The sequence below is a fragment of the Nicotiana sylvestris genome, chromosome 3 (genome assembly GCF_000393655.2).
Source record: "Nicotiana sylvestris chromosome 3, ASM39365v2, whole genome shotgun sequence".
NCBI lineage: Eukaryota > Viridiplantae > Streptophyta > Magnoliopsida > Solanales > Solanaceae > Nicotiana > Nicotiana sylvestris.
In genome coordinates this window covers 25,970,084-25,995,891 of record NC_091059.1, presented here as the reverse complement: position 1 = coordinate 25,995,891, position 25,808 = coordinate 25,970,084, and the positions used below count along the sequence as shown (strand labels likewise).

Here is a 25,808-nt window from a genome sequence, read left to right as displayed (position 1 = left end):
TCGAGTGTAGCCGAGAGTGTGTCTCGTGGTTGCTACTTCACTGTTTACTTATCCTTTGGCCACTTCGATGTTGAAGGTGTCGATGTTTGTGCCACATCGTGCACCGCGAACATCTCTCTTGCGGCATGTTGTTCTCCGTACATAGTTTTATTCCGTCCTTTGTCAAAAACTTCATCATTTGATGAAGAGTGGATGGTACTGCTCTCATGCAATGTATCCATGGCCTTCCGAGCAAGGCGTTGTACCTCATGTCTCCTTCGATGACATGAAATTTGACATTTTGGGTCGTGCCAGCCACGTTGACCGGGAGGGTGATTTTCCCTTTCGTTGTCTCGCTCGCCATGTTAGATCCATTGAGGACTCAAGAGGTGGGCATGAACTGGTCGAGAATTTCGAGCTGCTCCACCACCCTCGACCTAATAATGTTGGCCGAGCTACCTGGATCCATAAGCACACACTTAATTTGACATGTATTCACAAGAAAAGAAATTACCAATGCGTCGTTATGAGGCTGAGACAGGGCCTCGATGTCCTCGTCGCTAAATGTGAGGGCGTCCTCAGGTATGTAACCTCAAGTTCGTTTCTCCCTGGTGATGGATATTTTTGTTCTTTTGATAACGGGTTCCTGCGGTATGTCGATTCCTCCAACGATCATGTGGATGATATGTTGCGGCTCATCCATTTCGTTTTTCATGTTCGCCTCTCTTTCCCCGAAACTGATTTTTGGCTCGAACGCTAAGGAACTCTCGGAGGTGCCCTTTGATGAGTAGTCAGGCTACTTCTTCTCGGAGCTGTTAGCAATCTTCGGTCCTATGACCGTGCGTGCCGTGAAATTCGCATACCAAGTTAGGGTTCCTTTACGACGGATCTGATAGTGCGGGTCTTGGCCACCTGGTGTCTCTGATTTTATCGATGTCTGAAACGTAAACGTTGAAGTTGTATTCAGACAATCGGGGTGCCTCTGTCGGTCCTGTGTATTTGTCGAATCCGGCTCTGCTCATGAGTCCCCGAGGATTCTGACCTCGACCTGTCCTTTGGTCATTTTAGGGTATGTTATGCCTTGGGGCGTTTCTTCTATCTTCGATGTATGGCTGGTACCTTTCCAAATTTGGCTTTGATTCCTTTGCCAGAAGACTGCTAGGATATACTGAGCCCGAGGGGGCTCTTAGTTGGTCGTCCTCGACCTTGATCTTTGATTGGTGTCGGTTGTGGACATCCGACCAAGTCACAGCGGGATATTCAACCAAATTCTGATTCAGCTGCTTCGAAGCCACCGAGCTTCATTCGTTCAAACCTTGAGTGAAGGTTTGTACTTCCCAATCGTCGGAGACTGGTGGTAATTACATTTACTCCATTTGGAAGCGAGATACGAACTCCCGCAACATCTCCTTTTCTCTTTGTTTGATTTTGAAGACGTTGGATTTCCTTATATCCACCTTGATGGCACCGGCATGTGCCTTTATGAAATAATCTTCCAGCATGGCAAACGAGTCTATTGAGTTTGGGGCTAGGTTATGATAACACATCATGGCCCCTTTAGAAAGTGTTTCTCTGAACTTTTTTAGCAGGATGGATTCGATCTCGTCTTCCCTCAGGTCATTGCCCTTCACCGCACAATTGTAAGCAGTGACATGCTCATTGGGGTCCGAGGTTCCGTTGTACTTCGGAAGATCGGGCATTATGAATTTCTTCGGGATGGGCTTTGGAGCAGCATTTTGTGGGAATGGCTTTTGTACGAACTTTTTTGAGTCTACACCCTTCAGGATAGGGGTTCGCCCGGAATCTAATCGACCCTTAAATTGTAGGTCTCCACCTTTTTGTCGTTGGCTTCTATCATCTTTTCACCCAACTCAATTCTCTTTATGAGGTCCTCGAGCATCTTCATAATAGCGGGGTCGGCTGCTGACCCGTTGTTGCTCGATCTTTCTGGTACCTGTTCGGCTCGAGGAGCCGTTTCCGGTGCTGCAGTGCTTGGAGTTTTTTGGTGGCTTTGCAATTGAGCAATTGCTAGCTGTTATGCCTGCAACATTTCAAAAATGACGTGAAGGCTAACCTCTTGTTCCTCCCGAACTGTAGTTTTTTCTAAGCCTCTTGTTGGTCTTCTTGGCTTATACTCATGTTAGTGTGAGAGCTTATATCGACGTGTTGGGCGTTGCGTGAGACCACATTCACGGGGATGGGCTCAGGTGCGTTCTCAGAGTTTCGCGGTGGTACACTGATGCTTGGAACAACTACACCATTCTCTCCATGGTCTTCGAGACCATCATTTTCATATGCATTTACTGAGTTAGACATTTTGACCTAAAATCAAAGATTCTTGGACAAGAAAAAGTGTGAAAGATAAATTGTATTATGTAATAAACCAGCAAGAAAACAACCGCTATTATTTTTAGCCCCACGGTGGGCGCCAAACTATTTACCTTGAAAATGGTAATTACAATTAGATTTGATTTTGTGGGTCTAAAAATACGTGATTTATATTTGTGCTAGTTGTTAAGCAATAGATGCTAAGTATGAGACTAGAAAATAAGATAAAAACTTGAAAGCAGTATGTTTAAGCAAACTGAGTGGCTGAGAATCGGGGCCTCGAGCCAGGTTATACGGGGCCTCGAGGTCGAGCTAGGTATTAGGTTGTGGACAGCTGATGAAGGACTAATAGTTTTGAGAGCTTTGATGAAGGCTCTTTATCATCAATAATGAGTAGTAAATGAAGAACAATTAATGAAACACAATACTCCCTCTGGTCCAAAATAAGTAATTTTTTGGTTTTTTCTTGTGGTCCAAAATAAGTGATTTTTTCATATTTCAAGAATGAATTAATTATTTTTTTTTCCTACATTGCCCTTAGAGTAATTAATGATGGAGTATGTGTTAGGAGTGTTTATGTGAAGAGATAGTAAAGGTTAATATGGTCAATTTCATTGCTAATTAATGTTAAAAGGTGAATTTTTTAATATGTGTGAAACCAACAAAAAAATCACTTATTTTGGACCGGAGGGAATAGATGTAAGCAATAAATGTAAATAATAGAATCAAGGGAGAATATGTTTAAGTTAGAGAGCAGAGAATGTTCTTGAATTCAATGTTGTGTATCTTCTACAAAATGACAAGGGTTTCCTTTATATATGAGGGGGAATCCCCACATAGAAAAAAAATATATATTACAAAGATATATGGCTGGTACAACCATTTAATGCCATGGTACGGCTTGAACTAGTCTAGTAGCTTTAGTCAGCTTTAACCACGTACCTTGGGAACTTTCCGTTTTTCCATCATAACTACCGATCTGCGCTGCCACGAGGTCAAACGTTTATAATCCCTCGGGGTTGAACCTCGACCATTGTCTCGAGCCTTTGGAGACGTGCCTACAAAGCGTTATAATGATCATAAAATTGGACCCTCTGATTTTTACCGCATATAAACTGTTTCAAATAAGGCTCAATATTACGCAAGACCACTGGGAAATCGCAATACTGTTCTCAGATAATTGTGCTTCTAATAATGTATGCATATAGCTTTGGACTATGTGCAAACGATATCTTCATTTCTCTGTCGTGTACTCTCACCTTTCTCACGGTGATGAGGACTTACCTGCACTAAGACTTATACCCTGGTTGCGGCAAAAGCATTTTTTTTTTTTGTCAAAAGTGCTTTTTTTTTTTTGTAAAATTAAGGTGTTTGGCCAAGTTTTTGAAAGGAGAAAAAAATACTTTTGAGTAGAAGTTTTGAAGAAGCAGAAAAAAATAGTTTCTTTCCGAAAGCACTTTTTTGAAAAGTACTTTTGAGAAAAATACACTTAGAAGCAATTTTTTAAAACTTGGCCTAACACTAATTACTGCGCATAAATATTTTTCAAATTAATTAGTCAAACACAAACTGCTTTCACCAAAAGTACTTTTGAGAAAAGTACTTCTCAAAATAAGTTGATTTTTGCAGGTTGGCCAAACAGGCTATTGGTTGGCCAAATCCTTCACCTTCGAGCCCAATTTCACTAGTATTACTTACGTCATATTGTTGAGGCCCCTTTTCTTCAAAATTTAGAGCCCGTTTGGCCAAGCTGCCAAAATCTGCTTATTTTTAAAAGTACTTTTTTCAGAAGTACTTTTTCCGGAAGTACTTTTGAAAAAAAACAGTTTGTGTTTGGTCAATTTATTTATGAAGTACTTTTTGCAACATTTGGTAAACAAATTGTGTTTGGCCAATCTTTCTAAAAAGTACTTTTGAGTATCAAATTAACAAAAAGGATAGTACCAAGGTCTTATAATTATTTTAAAGAGAAAAATAAACTTAAATATTTATTGTAAGAGACTTTTATTATTTTTTATTTTATTTAATTAAAATATAAAATATAAAGTAAACAAATATAATGAAGATTTAACTCAATTTTACATATATAGTTATACCAATGTATATAATATTATCTAGTATAATTACTTATTGTTATAATCAAAATACATTATTTCGCACAAATTAAAATTTTATTCCACAAATTACGATATACTTATAATCTATCATGAAATAAGCAAAGTCACTCACACATGATAATATTTTCCAACAATTTCATCTCTGCTTCTATCATACAATGCCTCCATATTAGTAGTAGATTTGCCTTGCATTTCTAAAGGAATATCATAAGACACATCTCCTTCCTCAATCTTTGCAGTAATGTCTTCATTAGCATAATAGTTGAATTCCTTATCGGTAGAAGAATATCGTTAGATGAAATTATGTATAGTTATGGTAGTTGTAACTAGATGATTCTGAGTGACAAACTTGAAATATGGCAATGAGCGTAAAATAAAAATAATTTTAAAGAGTAACTAATTATTAGCAACACATAATGTATAATTTAATTTTAAAAAAATTTAATTAGAAACTAATTATTACCTAACCTAACCTAACCAACTTTGTCGTAAATTGCGTAGCGACCTATTATGAGACTGCCACTTGGCTTAATGTGGATGTTTTTTTTTTCATCTTTTAATAATATATAGATAGATTACGCGATAAGTAAATTTATTACCGATTGGTAGGTAATTTTCACAAACTAAATTTGATAATTGTTTTAAAAATTCGAGAACTAATAGCCTATAACAGAAGAAATTATAAATGATTATTTGTAGGAAGAGAATTGATAATCCAAAGGAGGTAGCTAATTTGCTTTAGTAAGAAGATAATTTGAAAAGTTACAAAACATTATACCCAAAAAAAATCAAAAACAAGAAAAGTCAATAAAGTATTGGAAAGTTACAATATGATTTATGTATATAATATCTTTAAATTTAAGAGAATGATAAAAATCAAAAACAAATATGAAAAAAACTTAAATTAGTAAGGGATAACTTGAAAAGTATAAATTTTAAGGGGAGGATAGTTTTATTATCTTAAATAAATTAATTTTCTGCTTCTGCTTTTTGGAAGAAGCTAGAATTTTCTGCTTCTTCCCAAAAGCAAAAAAAATTGCTTCTGTTGCTGGTCAAAAGTACTTTTTTATCTTGGCCAAACAACTTAAATTTTTTAAAAAGTACTTTTTTGTGGAAAAAAAGTACTTTTGGCTCCGAAAAGCTTGGCCAAACTGGCTCTTAATCTCGAACTCCTTTCGAGTGCGGATTCATAGTTCATTGTGCCAAAAGAACTCTAGCCAGATGAGGCATATTTAGGATCAGATGATCCACCGAGTGGAGAGTTCCTATGTCCACCTGAAATATTCTGCATGGTCCTTGGACTTGACTCAGGTGCGCGCGAGAATCAGAATCATTTCCCATTGTGAATGTTTCATGGCTCCCAGAAACGAAACCTCGCCTCAGAGATCCACTAGGAGGAAAGCGTCGACTCGTATAGCAGACTAAATTTCAATTTTGATAACTTTGAAACCTTCAAAAACAACTGATCATTACTATTTCTTTTCCTACGAGCTAAGCTAAAGTTAATATAGAACTACACATCTCAGGGAAAAATTATCTGCAGTAATGGAAGACTAGACACGATAACTGTAATAGCTTCAAAAGTCTTGATTATGGAAGGCATCAGGTTCTCTTGTTATACTTCAATATCATCCCTGCTCGTGGAAGCATTTGCAATAGGACTCCTCTGCCCGGGTGAACTTCCAGCATTTATGAGTGGCCAAGAACTACTCCTTCGAAAAGGATCTGCTGATTGTCTTCCTTCTTCACCTGCAAAATTTAGGAGAGCAGATGAAAATGAAATTCCCTTTTAAAAAAAAGGACAAGGAGAATTGACCAGTATTTTAGTAGTTACAAAAGCCAATTACACCGAGGATATAGTGTCAGCGTGCTCAAGTTTAGAAATAAGAGAACACAGAGAGGCATGCCAGAAAATAACCTGAATGTCTTTCTGCATTGGGAATGGCTGGAGGAATGTCTGAGCTGGGTCCGGCACCAGGGCCCTAAATAAAGCAACCATTGTCAGATGTAAGTGAAGCTTATATGAAGAAAACAGAGATGCAATACCACTTACAAGAGGTTGGGAAGGAGTTGCAATTTGAGCTTGCTGGGACCTCAATATCCAATAAAAAACATAGTCAAATTGAAAGCCTGCAAAGGATAGAAAACTGTAACGAAAAGCAAGACCGTGTATTAACAGACAAAGCTAAAAAGCATCTCCAAGCTTATTAAGACCTTCACGGACGAAGAGGTCACGGAATATTCTCTTTAGAGAAGCATAATCTGGTTCGTCCTCAAACTGGAGAGAACGACAATACTGGAAATATAATGCAAATTCAGTAGGATAACCCCGACATAAGTCCTGCAGAAACACAGATCAGCAGTTAAATTCCATGTACGTAAAAAGGAGTCCAATCACCATATTTGCGAATAAATTACCTCAATGGATGTTGAAACCTTCTTTTCTCTAATTTTCTCATACTTCTGCTCCTTAGTGCTTGCTTTGAACCCTTGCCAAGGAAGACTGCAATAATAGATGTCAAACAATGCAGGCAAAAACAAGAGGACATATTGCAGCAAAAATCACCTTCCTCGGAGTAAGTACATGAGAACATATCCAAGAGATTCCAAATCATCCCTCCTGCTTTGTTCTATAATTACCAAAATAGTACATCAAGTCAAAAGACAGCAAAGTTCATCTATCAGAAAAGTGAAAACCAAGTCTAAAGAATAACAATACTTACCGATACCAAGGTGAGTGTTCATGCTAGCATATCTTGGAGAGCCTGTAAAGCTTTTGTTCTCTCTGCAGGGCCAAATACCATAAAATATACCCATGTAAGCTAAATGATATAATAAGATTCACAAATGCAGATACGTTAATGTATTGGCACAAAAATAATATAATATCCTAGTACACACTGAATTTAAGAAGAGAGTAGCCCTCTGTTGTACCTACAATTCTAAGCTGGAATATACAGATATTCACACCACAATGTTTTCTTTAAGGGATGGAGAGGGAGTGGTAGAGTATTTTTCAAAGTTAAGTATAATCATTAGTCTCCTCAAGGGAGTGGTAGAGTATCTTTCAAAAGTTCAAGTACAACCATTAGTCTCTTGTTTCCATTCCTTACAAATCCTTTTAACCCAAACATAATGTAAGTGTTTTTGGTAGGAATACATGCATTCATTAAAAGCAGTATATTTTGCATTATAGCATCATTATTGTTTTGAAAAACGCTCTCTCTCTCTCTCTCCAAACGCTCACTGCCAACGGTAACATAAGAAATTTTTAACAGCGACTAGTTCAGTCGCCGGCGATCACCCTCCGCCCAGGTAAGTCCCCTCGCCCCTCTCTCCTCCCCATCATCCAACACCCCTCCTCTCTCTCTCTGCCCATCTCTCTCACCCCGCCTCTCCTCCTTTCCCGTCTTGTCTTCTCCCCCTCTTACTCCGGTGAGACACGGATCAGTCGTCGGCGAGTGGGAACAACCACAGTCAGGTTTCAGGCCTGGTTGCGGTGCCGTGGTGACACACAAACCAGACCCGTCTTCAAGCCAGAGGTGCGGATCCTTTTCCGGCGAGGTCAAGCCATTTTCAGGTGGGTACAGATTTCCGGCAGGTTTCATAATTCCCGGCAACTCCCGAACAGCTTTCTGACACGACGCAGCATGACCTGTCTAACAGTTTCGGTTAGGACCAGTGGCTTTGGGCGGCGAGCGAGACGTGCACGTGCAAACGGTGAAGAACAACCCGAGTATCAGCAAGGAACGACAGGAGTTGGACGCGAACGAGCTAGGTGGACACAATACAGTCAAGTATACCAAGACAATTCTCAGGTTATACTCACGGGAATTGGTACCTCCCGTTTGCCTATTTACCACTATTGTGTTAGTAAAATTGTTGTCCTTTTAGTTCTTATTAGTTTAGTCACCGTATTAGGGCGGCTGTAGTGGCTTCTTGTCTTATTCTATTTTGTTCCGTGGTGTCTGTTCGTGATTCCCCCTAGTCCGTGGGGTTATAGTGGTTGTAGTCTGGATGGTCGAGTGAGTTCATGTCCTCAGGGCGTGCGGGGGGGGGGGGGGGTGGGTCGGGAGGTAGGGCGGGGGCTAGGAGGTGGGTTGGGATGCAAGGGAGGTAAAGGGATTAAGGGTGTCCATCGATTGAGAATTGGGTCATGGAACGTAGGTTCATTGACAGGTAAATCTATAGAGCTGGCGAAGATCCTCAAGAAGAGGAGGGTCAATATAGCGTGTGTCCAGGAGACAAGGTGGACAGGGTCGAGTGCGAGGGATGCGTATGGGTATAAACTTTGGAACTCTGGAACCCATAAGGGTAAGAATGTAGTGGGTATTTTGGTGGATAGGGAACTTAGAGAGTCTGTTGTTGAGGTTAGACGAGTGAATGATAGATTGATGATTATTAAGTTGGTAGTTGGTCAGTACACCGTAAACGTCGTTAGTGCCTATGCGCCACATATGGGCCTAGATGACGAGGTTAAACGGCGCTTTTGGGAGGGTTTGGATGAGATTATACGTCAGGTACCACCTACTGAGAAGTTATTCATAGGAGGGGATTTCAATGGCCATATTGGGTCGACCGCAGGTGTGTATGACGAAGTGCATGGAGGCTTCGGTTTTGGGGAGAGAAACGGAGGAGGAACCTCGTTACTGGACTTTGCTAAGGCTTTTGGGTTGGTGGTTGCTAACTCTTGCTTTCCGAAGAGGGAAGAGCATTTGGTTACATTTCAAAATGCAGTGGCGAAGACTCAGATTGACTATCTCCTCCTCAGGAGGCACGACAGAGGGTTGTGCAAGGATTGCAAGGTGATTCCATGTGAGATACTCGTGACGCGATATAGGCTCTTGGTGATAGACGTTGGTATTATGGTGAAGAGGAGGAAAATGTCTGCTCGAGGAAGACCGAGAATCAGGTGGGGAGCCTTAACTAAGGACAAAGGTCAAGAGTTGGAAGGACGGTTGTCGGTTATGGGAGCTTGGAGGAACAGCGGTGACGCGAACTCTATGTGGTCAATGACAACAAACTGTATAAGAAAGGCTGCGAGAGAGGTGTTAGGGGTCTCGACGGGCATCTCCGGCAGGCATAAAGGAGACTGGTGGTGGAATGAAGTGGTACAAAGTAAAGTGGAAGCGAAAAAAAGAGGTGTACCGAACGTTAGTGGGGAGCATAGGTGAGGGGGAGAGGCGAGCGTGTATGGAGAGGTATAAGGTAGCTAGGAAGGAAGCGAAGCTGGCGGTCACGGAGGCTAAGACTGCGGCTTATAGTCGTATGTACGAGGAACTAGGGGAGAAAGGAGGGGAGAATAAGTTATTTAGGCTGGCCAAGCTGAGAGAGAGGAAAGCTCGAGATTTAGACCGAGTGAGATGCATCAAGGACGACGATGGTAGAGTATTGATGGAAGATTCCCAGATTAAGAGGAGATGACAGACTTACTTTCAAAAACTTCTCAATGAAGTAGGGGATCGGGATATTGTGCTCGGTGAATTGGAGTATTCCGAGAGTCATAGTGACTCTGGGTACTGCAGGCGCATCAAGGTTGAGGAGGTCATGGGAGCTATGAGTAAGATAAGTAGGGGCAAAGCGACCAGGCCTGACGAGATTCCGGTGGGTTGGAGTGGTTGACTAGGTTGTTGAATGTTATTTTTAAGGCGAAGAGGATGTCGGATGAGTGAAGGTGGAGTACGGTGGTCCCACTGTATAAGAACAAAGGTGATATCCAGAGTTGTAACAATTATAGGGGTATCAAATTACTGAGTCATACTATGAAAGTATGGGAGAGGGTGGTTGAAGCAAGGTTGAGGATGACGGTGTCCGTTTCCAACAACCAATTTGGTTTCATGCCGGGTCGTTCTACTACAGAAGCTATACACCTTGTTAGGAGGTTGGTTGAACAGTACAGTACAGAGATAGGAAGAAAGATCTGCACATGGTGTTTATTGACCTAGAAAAAGCGTATGACAAGGTTCCTAGAGAAGTTCTCTAGAGAAGCTTGAAGGCAAAAGGCGTGTCGGTTCCCTACATTATGACGATTAAGGACATGTGTGATGGGGCAAAAACTCGGGTTAGGACAGTAGGAGGCGACTCTGAGGATTTTCTGGTTGTTATGGGGTTACACCAAGGTTCTGCGCTCAGTCCGTTCCTATTCGCCCTGGTGATGGACGCGTTAACACATCACATTCAAGGGGATGTGCCATGGTGCATGCTATTCGCCGATGACATAGTTCTGATTGATGAATCGCGAACCGGTGTTAACGAGAGGCTGGAGGTATGGAGACAAACTCTTGAATCTAAGGGTTTCAAGCTTAGCAGGACAAAGATGGAATACCTGGAGTGTAAGTTCAGCGCTGAGCAGAGGGAAGTGGGCGTGGATGTGAGGCTTGAATCACAAGTCATCCCGAGTAGAGAGCTTCAAGTACCTTGGGTCGGTTATCCAGGGGGGAAGGGAGATCGACGAGGATGTTACACACTGTATCGGGGTAGGACGGATGAAGTAGATGTTAGCATCTGGAGTATTGTGTGACAAAAGAGTGCCACTGATACTCAAAGGTAAGTTCTATAAAGTGGTGGTTAGGCCAGTCATGATGTATGGGGCTGAGTATTGGCCGGTTAAGAAATCACATATCCAGAAGATGAAGGTAGCAGGAATGAGGATGTTGAGGTGGATGTGCGGGCATAGTAGGATGGATAAGATTAGGAATGATGATATTAGGGAGAAGGTGTGCGGGGCTCCCATTGAGGACAAGATGCGGGAAACAAGGCTCAGGTGGTTCATGCACGTTCAGAGGAGAAGCCCAGATGCTCCGGTAAGGAGGTGCGAACGACTGGTTGTGAAGGGCTCGAGAAGAGGTAGAGGGCGGCCTAAGAAGTATTGTGGGGAGGTGATTAGGCAGGATATGGCGATGCTTCAGATTTCCGAGGACATGGCACTTGATAGGAACATGTGGAGGTCGAGTATTAGGGTTGTAGGCTAGGAGGTAGTTGAGTCTTGCCTTATGCCATAACTTTGTGAGACTATTTTGGTAGGGATACTATTTTGCTTTTGCTTTGTATCATTCCTTTATTTTCATGTTGTTCCTATTTTTCATATATATATTCTTTCATATTATTTCTGTGGTGTTACTAATATTGTATTCGTTTGTCTTTTTGTCTTCTTGAGCCGAGAGTCTTTCGGAAACAGCCTCTCTACTCCTTCGTGTTAGGGGTAAGGTCTGCGTACACACTATCCTCCCCAGACCCCACTAGTGGGATTTCACTGGGTTATTGTTGTTGTTGTATAGACAAATAGGAATATTGCACCATCATATTAAAATCTATAAAACAACCCTAGCTGTAACTTTACATTGCGCTCAACTGACGCCAATATGACTATATCACCTTTTTAAGAGAAGGTAAGAATTATTAATGTCAAAAGCAGTAATAGTGTTGTGATTACAACATCTAAAAGTTAGCCAAAAACAAGAAACCCCCCAATTGTCTAATCCAAAAGCAAACAGGACTATCCGAAGTGTTTATTTAAAAAATTAATAATTTTTTTTTTGTTTCTTATGAAATTAAAGTATTTTGATTGCTCAAAGGGAAATTTTAATAACATTAGTATAGCACCCGCGCGAGTGCGGAGATTATAAATCATGTTGTGTGATCTAATTGGTTTGACCATCTTTATTTTTGTCTTTATCTATTATGGTTTTAGTTATGTTTTATTATTTTTATGAATTTTCTCATCATAATTCAAAAAATACTTTCTCGTCTCAAATTCAAATAATTTTTATATCTATAATTTTATAATAAATTTTTTATTTTTCTTGTGAGTAAGTTTATTTATTCGTTACTTGAAATTCTTTCATTGTTCAATATTATTTGATTTTGATTTTATTAAGATTTGAATTCCATGGTATTATCTATTGAATTTTTTCATCATAATTATAAAAGCACTTTTCTTGAGCCGATGGTCTATCGGAAACAGCCTCTCTACCTCTCCAGGAAGGGGTAAGGTTTGCGTACATATTACTCTCCCCAGACCCCACATGTGAGATTATACTGGGTATGATGATGATGATGAATTATAAAAGCGCTTTCTCATCTCAAATGTAAATAAGTCTTATCATTATATATTTTTTTTCTTTTTTTAGTACGCCACTTGGCTTCAATCAAGGTTGACTACCATCCTTTTAATATAATTTAGACAACATTTAATATATTATCTTCATATCAAGCTTGAATACCACTTGGCTTCACTTTCAAGCTGCTTAATTCTTCAATTGTCTAAATTTATCAATAATAAATGGATTATTATTTATTACTTTCTTTTATTTATTAAATTTAGTATTTTATCTATAATTAATAACTGAAATAGTTTCATAGTTAATACTAATTTTGATTTTTACTTCGTCCATCTATATGTTCTTCTATATTTTTATATAAAATGCATCAATATTCTTAATATTTTTTTTACATTATATGGAATAAGCAATTAGACTTTTCTTTTATTTTATTTTCAATATTAAGCTTTGATTTTTACATTTTTTTACTATGTTTCTTCTAATTGTTTCATTATTGCATATCTTTTATTTTGTGCGAATTGATAATGACCTGCGAGACCAATATAAATAGGGGAAGAGAGAAGAATGTATTTTATTCTTTAAATTAATTCAAATATTTTTGTCTCTCGACTCAAATTTAGAAGCTTTATCTCAATTCAAATATATAGAATGATATAATCCAATAAGAATATTAAAGATTGTGTATTTTATCTTTCAATTTCAACACTCTTAGCATTACAAATTGTCTATACAATTCTATAATATAGATTTATATTAGATTTTTGTAGTAAAATGAAGTTAAATTTTGCCTTTAAAGTGCGAGGTAGTATTTTCTCTATATGATACTTGGCTTGACCTCATGCTTCACTATCATTCTTTTAATATAATATATAAAGTTATATTATGTTCTGGCAACTTCCCAATTTAAAATAGAACAAGTTTCAAAATAAATAATTTTCAATATATAAAAACTATAGTTTCGTAAAAAAATAGTTAAGTGTATTTAAATTGAAATAAAAAACACATAATGCATAATTTATTTATTTTTAAAATTAAATTCAAAGAGAAAATAATTATTACCTAACCTAACTAACTTTTTCCTAAATTGCCAAGTGGCCTATTGCGAGGCTACCACTTGGCTTAATGTGGAGGCTTTTTTCTTTCCTTTTAATAGTATATAGACATGATTCTTCATTTCGGTCATGATGTCCTCTTTTAGGATAAGCATATTGCGTCATGATGTCCTCTTTGGAAGGGAATTTTATATGGAGTACAGATTGCCTTGCTTCCAATGCTAAAGCAAACTCAGAGCTTTTATAAACAAGGGAAAAGAACACAAGGGGCAAGTGAGAATTCACTACATCCTCCGCTAGAGTATTTTCAAGATTTTAAAGTGGAAAGAAAGAAAGGTGCGGTAAACACTTAATATCCTACCAAATGAGCAACTCATAATAAACTTACCTGTAAGGAATGTGTTTGTGACTTGAAGTGTCTCTGTACCTCTTGGCTAGACCAAAGTCAATAATGTAGGCCTGCACTTTAAGCCAAAACAAAATATTAAAGAAACATAAATCCTGCAAAATCATGGTAAAAAAAGTAACGACACAGTAATAAGAATATGGGACCTGTTTTGCACGCCTTCCCAAGCCCATTAGAAAATTGTCTGGCTTGATGTCTCGGTGCAAAAATGATTTAGAATGAACAAATTCGACACAATTTATCTGCAGTAAATACCAGAATAGCCATATAACCAACACATTTTAAGGTATACTAATGCTAAAATTTGAAGCATTAAATTTTAATTAACCATTTGATCTGCAAGCATCAAAACTGTGTTCAGGGAAAGCTTCCTACTGTAAAAATTTAATAAAAATTCAAGATTGGGTCCAAGCAAATCCATGACCAGAACATTGTAATCTCCCTCCACGCCAAACCACCTCGCATTTGGAATTCCAGCTACATGAAAAGTATTACAATTATAATGCTAACCAGAACAAACTAGAAAAGTGGGAACAGAGATTAGGAATAGAAACAGGATAAGCCAATTACTTCCTCCCTGAAGAACTCTATACAACTTCGACTCAAATAGCAATTGAGGATGCTTTGTCTCGACATTTTCCTGCAAAATATTTAAGATATTGTAACATAAAAAAATAATAGATGGAATAGCCAGTTATAACGTCGGAAAAGACAAGACATTCCAATCCAAGACGTAAAAGCAAAAGCAAATAAAGCACCTCGGCAACCTAACATTTTGCAGATACTTGTATATAGGAATATTCTACATATGAGATTCATCTTCCCAATGTTGCTTCAAAAAGCTAGAGATATGTAATGATCTTAAATGTTGCTGGCATGGAATACGCTTCAGAGCTAAGACCAATGCACGGCTACATAGTAGTACTATAATGTCCCCAACTAATAAGCAAGCAGTTTCTATTTCATTCCATGTAGTCAATGTTGGGGACCAAAGAAACCAATAAATAGGAGATAATATTTTTAAGTTTCTTTCCCGCAGTAATTGGGAGACAGATCTATTTGAAAGTTTAGACGTCACTTGCACAATCGCTGCTGTATTAAACATTAAAGGGTGAAATTTTCTTTCTTTTTCGATCCATCTCATCTTTCTGTTATTTGTTTATTATACCCTTTTCCTTTACTTTGAGATTCAACTGCTACAATTTTCTAATTGGCACAACCGCGTATTCTTCAGTTTCGCTTTGTTCGTCATTTATTATAGCGACCTTTAAAGAGGCCCTTTTTTGTTTGTAATTCTTTGGGGTATTTATATTGGATTCGCTTCTTTATCCGCATTTTGGGATTGGTGAATTGCCGAATTGGTGAATTCAGGCACTTGTGTTTCTTTTGGGTTCTTGGAATACTATTTTCTGTAGCTCCGTTCAATAACTTTGTTATAGCTGCTTGTTGGTTTTCACAAGAAGGATATTGTTTTCTTAGTAGAGAGGACTATTCACTCTAAGAGCAACGAAAAAATAGAAAAAAGAGGAAAGTTGGATTCCTTACTGGTCATCGATTTTTCATTAATCAATTTCGATTCTTAATGAGATACAGCCTTGTTCCTCCCGTCATCTTTCGCCGTTTTCTTTTGCTTCTTCACTTCGATTTCTCCGTTAACTGAACATTTTCGCTTCTGGACCTCCATTATAAGTGTTCCCCAAGTGGTGGCCTTAATCTTGGTTTTCCGGCGAAGTGTATTACATTGGAGAAAAAGATTTCTTGGTTGGTGTAAATTCCATAGAAAACACAAAAATATTTGAAGCTCCTCGCAATCCATGACCGCCGGCCAGATTTCTATTAACTTGAAAGGGCTGCAAACCAGGTTCTATTGTTCCTCTCTTGTCTTGATATTTTAATAGTTTGATATTTTAGTGTAATTGTATCTCCTTACCTGCCTATTTCGTTCTTGAATCTTTAGTTAGTATTTGCCGTAACATTGTCAAATTAATTGCATTAGTGATAGCTTTGCCTACTTGTTTATATTATTATCTACCTGTTTACATCTTTATTTTGAATCTTTATTTCAAATATCCCCTAGTAGTTCTAATCTAGTTTTGCACATTTTCTTTGTGACCTTTAGTTGTAGATTATAGCCCCTGTTTACCTTGAAAATGGTAATTACAATTAGATTTGATCTTGTGATTCTAAAAATATGTGATTTATTTTTATGTTAGTTGTTAGGCAATAGATGCAAAGTATAAGACTAGGAAATAAGATAAGAACTTGAAAACAGTATGTTAAGCAAACCGAGTGGCTGAGAATCGGGGCCTCGAGGTCGAGCTCGGTACTAAGTTATGGACAGTCGATGAAGGACTAACAGCTTTGAGAGCTTTGACGAAGGCTCTTTATGATCAACAATGAGCAATAAATGTAAATAATAGAATCAAGGGAGAATGTGTTTAAATTAGAGAGCAGAGAATGTTCTTGTTCTTGTATTGAATGTTATCTATCATGTGTCCCGTTACAAAATGACAAGGGTCCCATTTTTATATGAGGGGAAATCCCAACATAGTACTAATGCATTTATTACAAAGATACTTGGCAGGTACAACCATTTAATGCCACGGTACGGGCTCGTACTAGCCTAATAGACTTGGTCAGTCTTAGTCACGTGCCTTGGGAACTTCCCGTTTTTCCATCATAACTGCCGATCTGCACTGCCCCGAGGTCCAATGTTGATAACCCCTCGGGGCTGAACCTCAGCCCCTGTCTCGAGCCCTTGGAGACGTGCTTACGAAGCGTCATAATGACCAAAAATTGGACCCTCTAATTTTTACTGTATACACCCCCTTTACCTATTATATTTCTTCACCTATTTTTCTGTCCTTTAGTTGTAGATTATAGTTCCTTCAGTTCCTTTGTTTTATACTTCACTTGTTTTCCTGACCTTTAATTGTAGATTATAGTTCCCGTTAATTCCTTTATTTTATTTTTTCACATGTTTTGCGACCTTTAGTGGTAGATTATATTTCAGCAATTCATTTTATTTTTGTCGCTTGTTTTCCGGATAGTGCTTACGTAATGACTCCTAGATTATAGTGGTTTTGGTGAACGATGGTAGGGAAAGGTCTTGTCCTCGGGGGTGTCAGTGGGGGGAGGGGGTAAGAGGGCTAAGGGAGCTACTAGGCTAAGACTGGGGTTTTAGAACATAGAAACTTTGAATGGAAAATCTGTAGAGTTAGCGAAGATTCTCGAGAAAAGGAAAATTAATATAGCTTGTGTACAAGAGACTAGGTGGGCGGGAGATAAGGTGCGGGATGTGGGCAGTTTCAAACTTCGGTATTCTAAGAGAGTGGGGGCAGGAACGGGGTAGGTATCTTGGTTGATAAGGACCTCCATGAACTAGTGGTAGAGGTTAGGAATGTGAATGATGGGCTAATGACTATTAAGCTAGTTGTTGGAGGTTTTACTTGGAACATAATCAGTGCGTACGCACCCCAAGCAGGCTTGAATGAGGAAGTCAAGAGGCGTTTCTGGAAGGATTTGGATGAGATGGTGTGTGGTATCGCGCATACCGAGAAGCTTTTCACAGGAGGAGATTTTAACCACCACATTGGAGCGACGTCTGAGGGGTATACTGATGTGCATGGTAGCTTTGGTTTAAGAGATAGAAACGGAGGAGGTACGTCTCTACTGAACCTTGCTAGAGCATTTGCTTTGGTAATAGCAAACTCGAGTTTCCTCGAGAAGAGGGAGCACTTGGTCACCTTTCGGAGTTCGGTGGCTGAGACTCAGATTGATTATTTATTCTGATGGAAGTCCGATATAGGTCTGATAGACGTCTTTACACGGATTGCAAGGTCATCTCGACTGAGAACCTCTCGACCCTTCATAGACTCCTGGTCATGGACCTTGAGATCACGAGGAAGAGGAGGAAGAGGGCGATGTATAACCAACATAGGATCAAGTGGGGAGCCTTGATGGAAATTAAAGCGCAGGAGTTGGGGGTCAAGCTGGTGACTATGAGGGCTTGGAGGAGTAGTGGGGACGTGCGCTACGTGGACCACGACTGCGCAGTGCATTAGGGAAGCCGCGAGAGAGGTATTAGGGGTCTCAAAAGGTTACTCTGGTGGTCACAAAGGAGACTGGTGTTGGAATGGAAAGGTGCAAGGAAAAGTGAAACCAAGAAAATAGCGTATCTGAAGCTAGTGGAAAGTGTAAACGAGGAGGAGAAGAGGGTGAATAGGGAGCATTATAAGTTGGCTAAGAAAGATGCAAAGTTAGCAGTTACGGCGGTCAAGACTGCAGCTTTTAGTCGTTTGTATGAGGAACTCGAGGGCCGGGGTGGGGATAAGAGGTTGTTCGGGTTAGCCAAGGCGCAAGAAAGAAAGGCGCGTGACTTGGACCAAGTGAAGTGCATTAAGGATGAAGAAGGTAGAGTATTGTTGGATGAGGGGCTTATCCGTCAGAGATGGCAAACCTACTGTCATAGTCTCTTGAATGAGGAAGGGGACATGAGCATTGTAATGGGTAATTTGGAACTCTCCGAGAGTCGTTGTAACTCTGGGTATTGTAGGCGGATTAGAGTTGATGAAGTTGAGGGGGCTATGCGTAAGATGAGCAGGGGCAAAGCGACCATGCCGGATAAAATCCCGGTAGAGTTTTGGAAGAGTGCGGGCAAGGTAGGCTTGAAGTGGCTCACTAGGTTATTTAATGTCATTTTAGAACGAAGAAGATGCCCGAAGAGTGGAGGTGGAACACAATGGTTCCTATATACAAGAACAAGGGTGATATCCATGTCTATATTATGAAGATATATTGTAGTTGTTATGTATTTATATTTTTATATACATTTTCAAAGCTGCCAATTAATATTTTATGAATTAATAATGTAGGTACAATATTGCCCTTGGTATATGCTGTGGTTGATTCTGAAAACGACGCATCTTGGAAGTGGTTCTTTGAGCAATTCAAGCAGGCATATGGTGAAAGATCTTCAATGTGTGTTGTTTCAGATAGGAATGAGAGTATACTGAAGGCAACATCAATTGTCTATCCGGGCATGCCACACTACTCTTGCATGTGGCATATTTGGACAAATATAAAGGGTCATCTACAATTACATGAATTTTACTTTGCTACAGCACGGTCATACACTCTGGATGAATTTAATGAAAGGATGTCGAAGATTGAAGAGGTAGACCCCCGTGTAAAATCTTACCTATATGATATTGGCTATCATAGATGGTCAAGAGTACATGCAACAGTGAATAGAACGTGAACAATGACATCAAATAGTACAGAGTCGTTGAACGCTGTAACAAAAAATGCAAGAGAGCTGCCGATATTTGACCTTTTAGAGTATATGCGGACACTGCTAGAACGTTGGACTAACGAAAAGTTATTGAAGGTGAAGGGTACTTTCACATTTCTTGGGTCCAAATTCAACAGAGAATTAGAGAACAACAGAACATTATCTCAGAAGCTTAGGGTAAGATCTATTTATTTGGTGCAGAAAAAATAATTACTTAATATGCAGTGTTTCCAGATTGTAGATAAATTGTAATCAAATTGTAGATAATTGTAGGTTTTAGATTAGGTGTAGAATATTTGTAGATGATTTGTAGATAAGTTGTAGATAATCTATTTTTATGATTGATATAATATTTTTTCTGTTTGTTCTACAATTGTAGGTGAGGGCTTCAACAGATCATATACATACTGTGTTAGATGGTGTGAAGCTGTACATTGTGTGTCTAGAAAATAAGAAATGTAGCTGTGGCCAATTCCAACTTGAAGAACTTCCATGTGCGCAAGCTTTGACAACATTAAGGCACATGAATGAAACATATGAAAACTATTGCTCTCCGAATTACACAAGGGAGAGCCTTTTGCGTACGTATGAAATACCAATAAATCCTCTTCCTGATGAAAGCAAATGGAATGCGCCACAATATATTTTGGATGAGGCAGTAAATCCACCAACGGGAGATAAAAGGCAGCCAGGGAGACCTCAAAAGGAAAGATATAAAATATATGATTAAATAAAGTCAAAGAAGTACAAGGTGTCATGTGAAAATTGTGGAGGTGAAGGGCATAACAAAAGATCTTGCAAGAGTGCGCCCAAGAAGAAATGAATATCATGTAGTTAGAATAGTTATTCAAACTAACTGTTAGTGGGTTAAAGTTAGCAGATTTTTTGTGTAATCGTTTAAGTTTTTAAAGATCATTATGAAGTAGACTACAATTTATTTATGTGTGTTTAATATGCTTTTATGTATTGTGTCAGGCATCTAAATTTGTCTTTGATATAGTGTAATTAAATTTTAATATTTATTATCTACAATACAACTGATATTAAAAAAGTAACTTTAATGTAAAGTGTTTCCAGATTGTAGGTAAAATATAGGTTAAATGTAGTTAAATTGTAGTCTTGGTAATAATTTGTAGATGATTTGTAGATAAATTATGGATAATATATTTCTATGATTGGAATATTTATTTCTTCTGTTTGTTGTGTAATTTAAATTCAACTGACAGTTATATACAGATATTACCTAGAACTTGAAGTTATTTCATAAAAACTATCAACATATACAACTACAAAATTATATACAATAACTACATTGAGTGTTTCCAAAATGTAGATATTGTGAAGATTATTTGTAGGCAAATTGTATTCTAACATCAAAATACTCATGTTTAATATAATGAAGATACAGTGCTGTAAACAACCAATTTATATTCAAGTGAACAACTAATAATGAAAGATAAAATAACAAAACAAAAAGGTATGCTGCAATAAAAAAATAAAAATTTTGTTCATAAAGTAGTGTATTCTCCTTCAACTACAAATTGACATCAACTAAACTAGGAAAACAGGACACTATTTCTTCTTTCTCTGGACTCTAGTCTTCTCATTCAAAGTAGGAGTACCCTTCCTCCTTGCTAGCCTGCATGTAACCTCACTTTCACTGATTGACCCATCTTCTTGCTTATTTGTAGCATAGTCCCATAGGAGAGATCCATAGCGTCTACGGTGTTGGTCGATATCCGAAAGGTCTTCTGAAGGGATTGACAAATCTCCAAGGCTAACATACTCCGCAAAAGCAGCCACAAATACACCACAATCGCTACATAAGACAAAAAAAATTAATTATTTAACAAATGATTATAAAAAAAAAAATTAAACATCTAGAAAGAGAGAATAGTTTTTTTACAGTGATCCTTCCTTTTGCTGTGGAATCTCCGCAACCATCCACTGTATGTTGAGAGGGTTTGTAACTGGTTTCTCAATGTATGCCTTTGTGGTCTTGAAGTCAATGTCTTTACGCTTTCCGTAGAAACTAGTGCAAGACAAATATAGAGGGATAATGATTGAAAACTTATCAACACATGATTCAACAACATTATGATGGTGTGAAGACACCATGAAATCATACACATAAAGTTGCCTGTCCGCTATGTCGAAAACGACCAACAACCAATGAAAATTCTCTACAATATTCACGGGCATGATGACATAGTCAACTTCATTCCAGACAACATTAGCAAGAAGTCTATACCCAAGAATATATTTTGCAACATCATCATCGGGTTTAACAACCGAATACTTTTTTCTGGCGGAGAACTTATGAACTTCTCATAGATTTGTTCAATCTTTGACTTGAACAAGCAATCAGTTGTTGTAGACCTAGTGTTGTTATTGTTGGGGCCATATTTGCCTCCTTTTCTCAGGTAATACATAATAACATCAATGTGCTGCAAAATAAAATAAAATCTATTATAAGCTACAGTGTAACTACAATTATCAACAAAGCAGCTACACTTTAAACTACAAAGCCAGAATTCAAATAATCTAATAAATAGCTACACTTTAGCTGCTATACACAGCAACACATGGAACACAACAACTACCACAAAGGCCTCAATAAAATCTACATTCAAACTACAGTTAATATTATAAGTCATCAACTTGCTCTACAATTTAACTACAAATTAACTACAATCATGAAATACAGATATACTAATTCTGTCCAAATTACCAAATATATAATTTTTACATACAATTCATCATCAAATATGATACATAAGGTCCAACCTAAATACAATCACACTATAAATAATAAGAGCAACATTTATAAGAAATGTATACATTATATCTACAATTTATAATAAAAGGCATGGTCACATATATTTTATATCTACAATATAACTACAATTATACTACAAAACAGAAAACAAAATATATCTTGTGAATTTATTCTTTGATACTTACCGAGTCATTGAGGACTTGTCCGGGGTGAGCAAGGGAACAAAACCAGTCCTTCTTATCCACCTTTTCAACTCCAAGGTCTAACCAAGGCTTGATTTGGTTATCCTTTATGGAAAAGGGAGCCTTCCTCCTGTAACAACAAATAAATGTCCAATCAAAAAAAATCACAGAATGAATTACATATTTAAACTTTAAAATGCTGAAATGAAAGTGTTAAATTAAGCATTCATACGTCTTAGATACTTTGTCACTACGGTGGTATAACCACTTGTTGAACTTATCTAACACATCAGAATCTACATTTTCACCTATAAGAGTTGTGAAGGGGTGCTTGAGGTAGAAAAATTTAGGTCCAATAGAGCTGCTGTCTCCAGAACTATATAGAGGTATGGAAGGTGATCGTGCATGTTTTCCCGGTTGCCTGGTTCTCCCCGGATGAATAGGGGTTGCTTCATCTGGTATGGGCTCGCCATACTTAACCAATTGTGTTAAGTTGTTTGGTAACTCAAAGTCATCCAATGTCACACCCTTCTTATCAATGCCTGATCCTTCAGAAACAACTTCATCCACATGCTGTGCATCTTCACCTTTATTTAGCTGTTTCTCAATGACTTGTTTTGTCTGAGCTGCTACAGTCACTCCGTGAATTGGGGACTATGCATTGATATCTTCAATATCTGTTACATAAAACATAACTTACTTAGCAGGAATATAAAATTGTATAAACAACAATTATTTATTCTGAATGACAGTATGATATTATACCTGCTTGTTCTACCTCAGCTGCTTCTTGAAATTCTGGATATAAGTCAACATGTGCTGGAATATGTTCTGGACAAACTGCAGCTTCAATTTATAATTAAAAAAGATAAATAATACTAGATAATACTGCCTTGAAAGTTGTAGATGTATGTAGGAAGTTGTAGATAAAATGTGAATAATAAAACTATGCTCTATAAAGTTTTATACTAAGTGTATATATTTGTAGGTATTTTGTAGATACCTGTGTTGCTTGTGTTGCATGCACTTGATCACCAATATTGAACTGAAATTGCTGGTTGTTCACTCCTTGTTGTTGGTCATTGTTTTTGGTTGAACTACCAGCAAACTAAAGATTTTATGTTAGTTTGAGTATATTGTTTCATATGTCATAATTTGTTTTGGTATATAAATATATATCAACTCTTACCTTTGCCTCATCCACATCGTATCTTCTGTTTATCAAATTCAAAACACTCTTCACAGAATCATCTATAAACACTCGAAGGTCATGGAGTTCCTCAAATACAACCTTCCTAAAATCCTCTAACTTTCCATCGACCTAAAAGTTAAAATATAATTAGTTGGTAATTTTATTCAAATAAATTACAAATCAGTTTAATTATGTACGAGGCAGTATTGTTTTTACAATTGTCTACAAATTGCTACAGTTATACTACAATTTAACTACAATGTGTGCAATCCCAACAGGGCTTACTATAGAATTATACTACAGTTTAACTACAATGTATACTACATAAATTGTTATGAAATGTAGATAAAGTGTAGCAAATATGTAAATATATTGTAGTTAATAATATTACATGCTCAATTCCCTTTTCTAGCTTCTTGAGCTTCTTAGCTACAGATTCTTTGTCCTCTTGACAATCTGTATGTTTGGGTTCCAATGTTGGGGAATCAGCATTTGGAACCTCTGATGATTGTGCACCTTGTTCATCTTCATACTCAATCTTGTTTGGAAGAGTAAGCACTCCAATCTCTTCTCCAGATTCAGTCATGCTTGTGAACTGAATGATGAAAAAAAATAGTTAGTTTCACTAAGGCAGAAAATGTAGACTAATTGTAGATATTATAAAGGTAAATGTAGCAACATACAAAACTAAAAAAAATACCTAAATCCACTCAAGCTTGATCATCTTCTCTTCAAAGGCAGTTAACCAAATCCGCCCCTTAGTAGCTGACCATCTTAATATGCGAGGTATTGAGTCAGAACACCTCGTAGCAAGCTCCATGCTGACGGTCGAGCAACACTCATAAAGCCACAATTGCAAGACTAATGAGCATCCCCGTATGAGATAAGAATGTACACGGGGATTTAGACTATGCCTAACGAATTCCATAACCTGATTGAACGATTTAATACCCGATGGGTATGACTCAAACTGACCAGACTCTACCAAATAGAACCTAAAGTGGTCTATAAAAGACACATGGTCTTTGTCATACGGGCAAACAAAAAATTTCAAAAGATAAAGAATGCACAACTTGACTGCATCCTCATCGTTTACCCAAGATCTATTTGTAACTATGTTTTTTCAAATACCACTTCTCTACTCTGTTTTGTTAGGAAAATAGCTATTCATTAACTTGCTAACATAACTAGAAGTATATCCATAATCTGTAAACTGATTCACACAATTTAAACCGGTAATTAAACCAAACTCTCTCAATGAAAAATTCAATTTTCCCCCTTCAAGTGGACTGAAAAAAATGATTCATTAGACTTAGACAGTTCATACTTCATCAGAAGATGAATAGCTTGGTTTTGCATGCAAATGGAGGGGAGAGACAGTAAGTAACCAAAACAAGTGTTTTTAAAAAGCTTTAAAGCATTTGGAGACAATAACTTTTTTATCTGGCTAGGAATGCTAGGATCACATAAAGTGTGGAATCTAAGCACCCCATAATCCACATTATGTGGGGCAAAATAATGTCCATTCTGCACAAAATGATAAATTATTTCACATTAGTAAACTGCATAAAAATGAAGCATTAATCTACATATTATCTACATATAACTACACAATCACTACACAAATAGCTAAAAACAAGTCAGGAAGAAAAAATACATACAAATCTTCTTCAAAAAAATACAGCCTACCCACACATATAAATACAAAACACTACAAGACATCTACATATATAAACATTATCTACAAAAATGCAGGAAGTAAAAAGTAACTACAGCTCTGTTTCAAAATTTAAAAGCTAACGACAATACAACTACAAAACGACTACAAAATAACTACAATTATAAACTGTAGAAAATCACAACTATAAATAATCTACAAAATTAAGACAACTAATCTACAATTTATCAAAACACTTAAAACAGAGATTTTTACATCCAAAACAAAACTAAAAAACTGGAAACGAAAATAATAAATGTTTACCTTCACCAATTTTTTTTTCTGAACCAATTTTGGGAGTTTTTTGGACTGTTTCTTCATTTTTTGTTTTGAGGAATCAGGAGACAACTTGGGTTTTTAGGGATATCTTCAGCAAAGTCGTCATCTACACATACCTCTTTCCCCTTTCTTTTGAGTTGTTTGTCGCCTGGTGTAGCACTTCCTCCAACATCTACATCGTGCATTTGCTTTGTTCTCATCTCGACACGGATTTGTCTAGGAGATGAACTATGAGTAGTAGGTTCCATTGCATGTGCAGATTTTACTTGTTTTTGTGGTGATTTTGGTGTTAAAACACCCAAATCGAAAGAGGGGATATCACATACTGTAGATTTTTTAGGTATTCTTTTGGGAGATTTGATGTTCTGTTCTTCATGGTTTAACTTCAACTTGACTAAAGATGGGAACGAATTTTGTAGAATGA

General features: G+C 37.6%; 2 protein-coding genes across 2 annotated transcripts; one reads left to right on the top strand and one right to left on the bottom strand.

Moving 5' to 3' along the window:
* Positions 1-5,866: 5,866 nt before the first annotated feature.
* Positions 5,867-15,598, bottom strand: LOC104223772 (casein kinase 1-like protein 1). Its single transcript, XM_070168547.1, has 12 exons — positions 15,488-15,598; positions 14,513-14,582; positions 14,271-14,419; positions 14,089-14,184; positions 13,925-13,995; positions 7,148-7,209; positions 6,991-7,054; positions 6,843-6,927; positions 6,639-6,765; positions 6,478-6,554; positions 6,343-6,406; positions 5,867-6,173 (listed from the first exon to the last, which is right to left on the bottom strand). The coding sequence occupies exons 3-12, from the start codon at positions 14,361-14,363 to the stop codon at positions 6,040-6,042; spliced, it is 873 nt and encodes a 290-aa protein (XP_070024648.1). The 5' UTR covers positions 14,364-14,419; positions 14,513-14,582; positions 15,488-15,598; the 3' UTR covers positions 5,867-6,039.
* Positions 15,599-19,205: 3,607 nt separating this feature from the next.
* Positions 19,206-19,965, top strand: LOC104223770 (uncharacterized). The gene is made up of 3 exons (XM_070168872.1): positions 19,206-19,412; positions 19,499-19,504; positions 19,615-19,965. Exons 1-3 carry the CDS (start codon positions 19,206-19,208, stop codon positions 19,963-19,965), a joined length of 564 nt encoding a protein of 187 aa, XP_070024973.1.
* The last annotated feature ends 5,843 nt before the right edge of the window (positions 19,966-25,808 follow it).

Excerpts from the sequence above, each read along its gene's own strand:
- LOC104223770 (XM_070168872.1), top strand. The coding sequence starts at position 19,206 with ATGACATCAAATAGTACAGAGTCGTTGAACGCTGTAACAAAAAATGCA.
- LOC104223772 (XM_070168547.1), bottom strand. The coding sequence starts at position 14,363 with ATGGATTTGCTTGGACCCAATCTTGAATTTTTATTAAATTTTTACAGT. Across the intron at positions 7,055-7,147 it reads GAACACTCACCTTGGTATCG|AACAAAGCAGGAGGGATGAT; the intron begins GTAAGTATTGTT and ends TGGTAATTATAG. Across the intron at positions 6,766-6,842 it reads AGGTTTCAACATCCATTGAG|GACTTATGTCGGGGTTATCC; the intron begins GTAATTTATTCG and ends GTGTTTCTGCAG.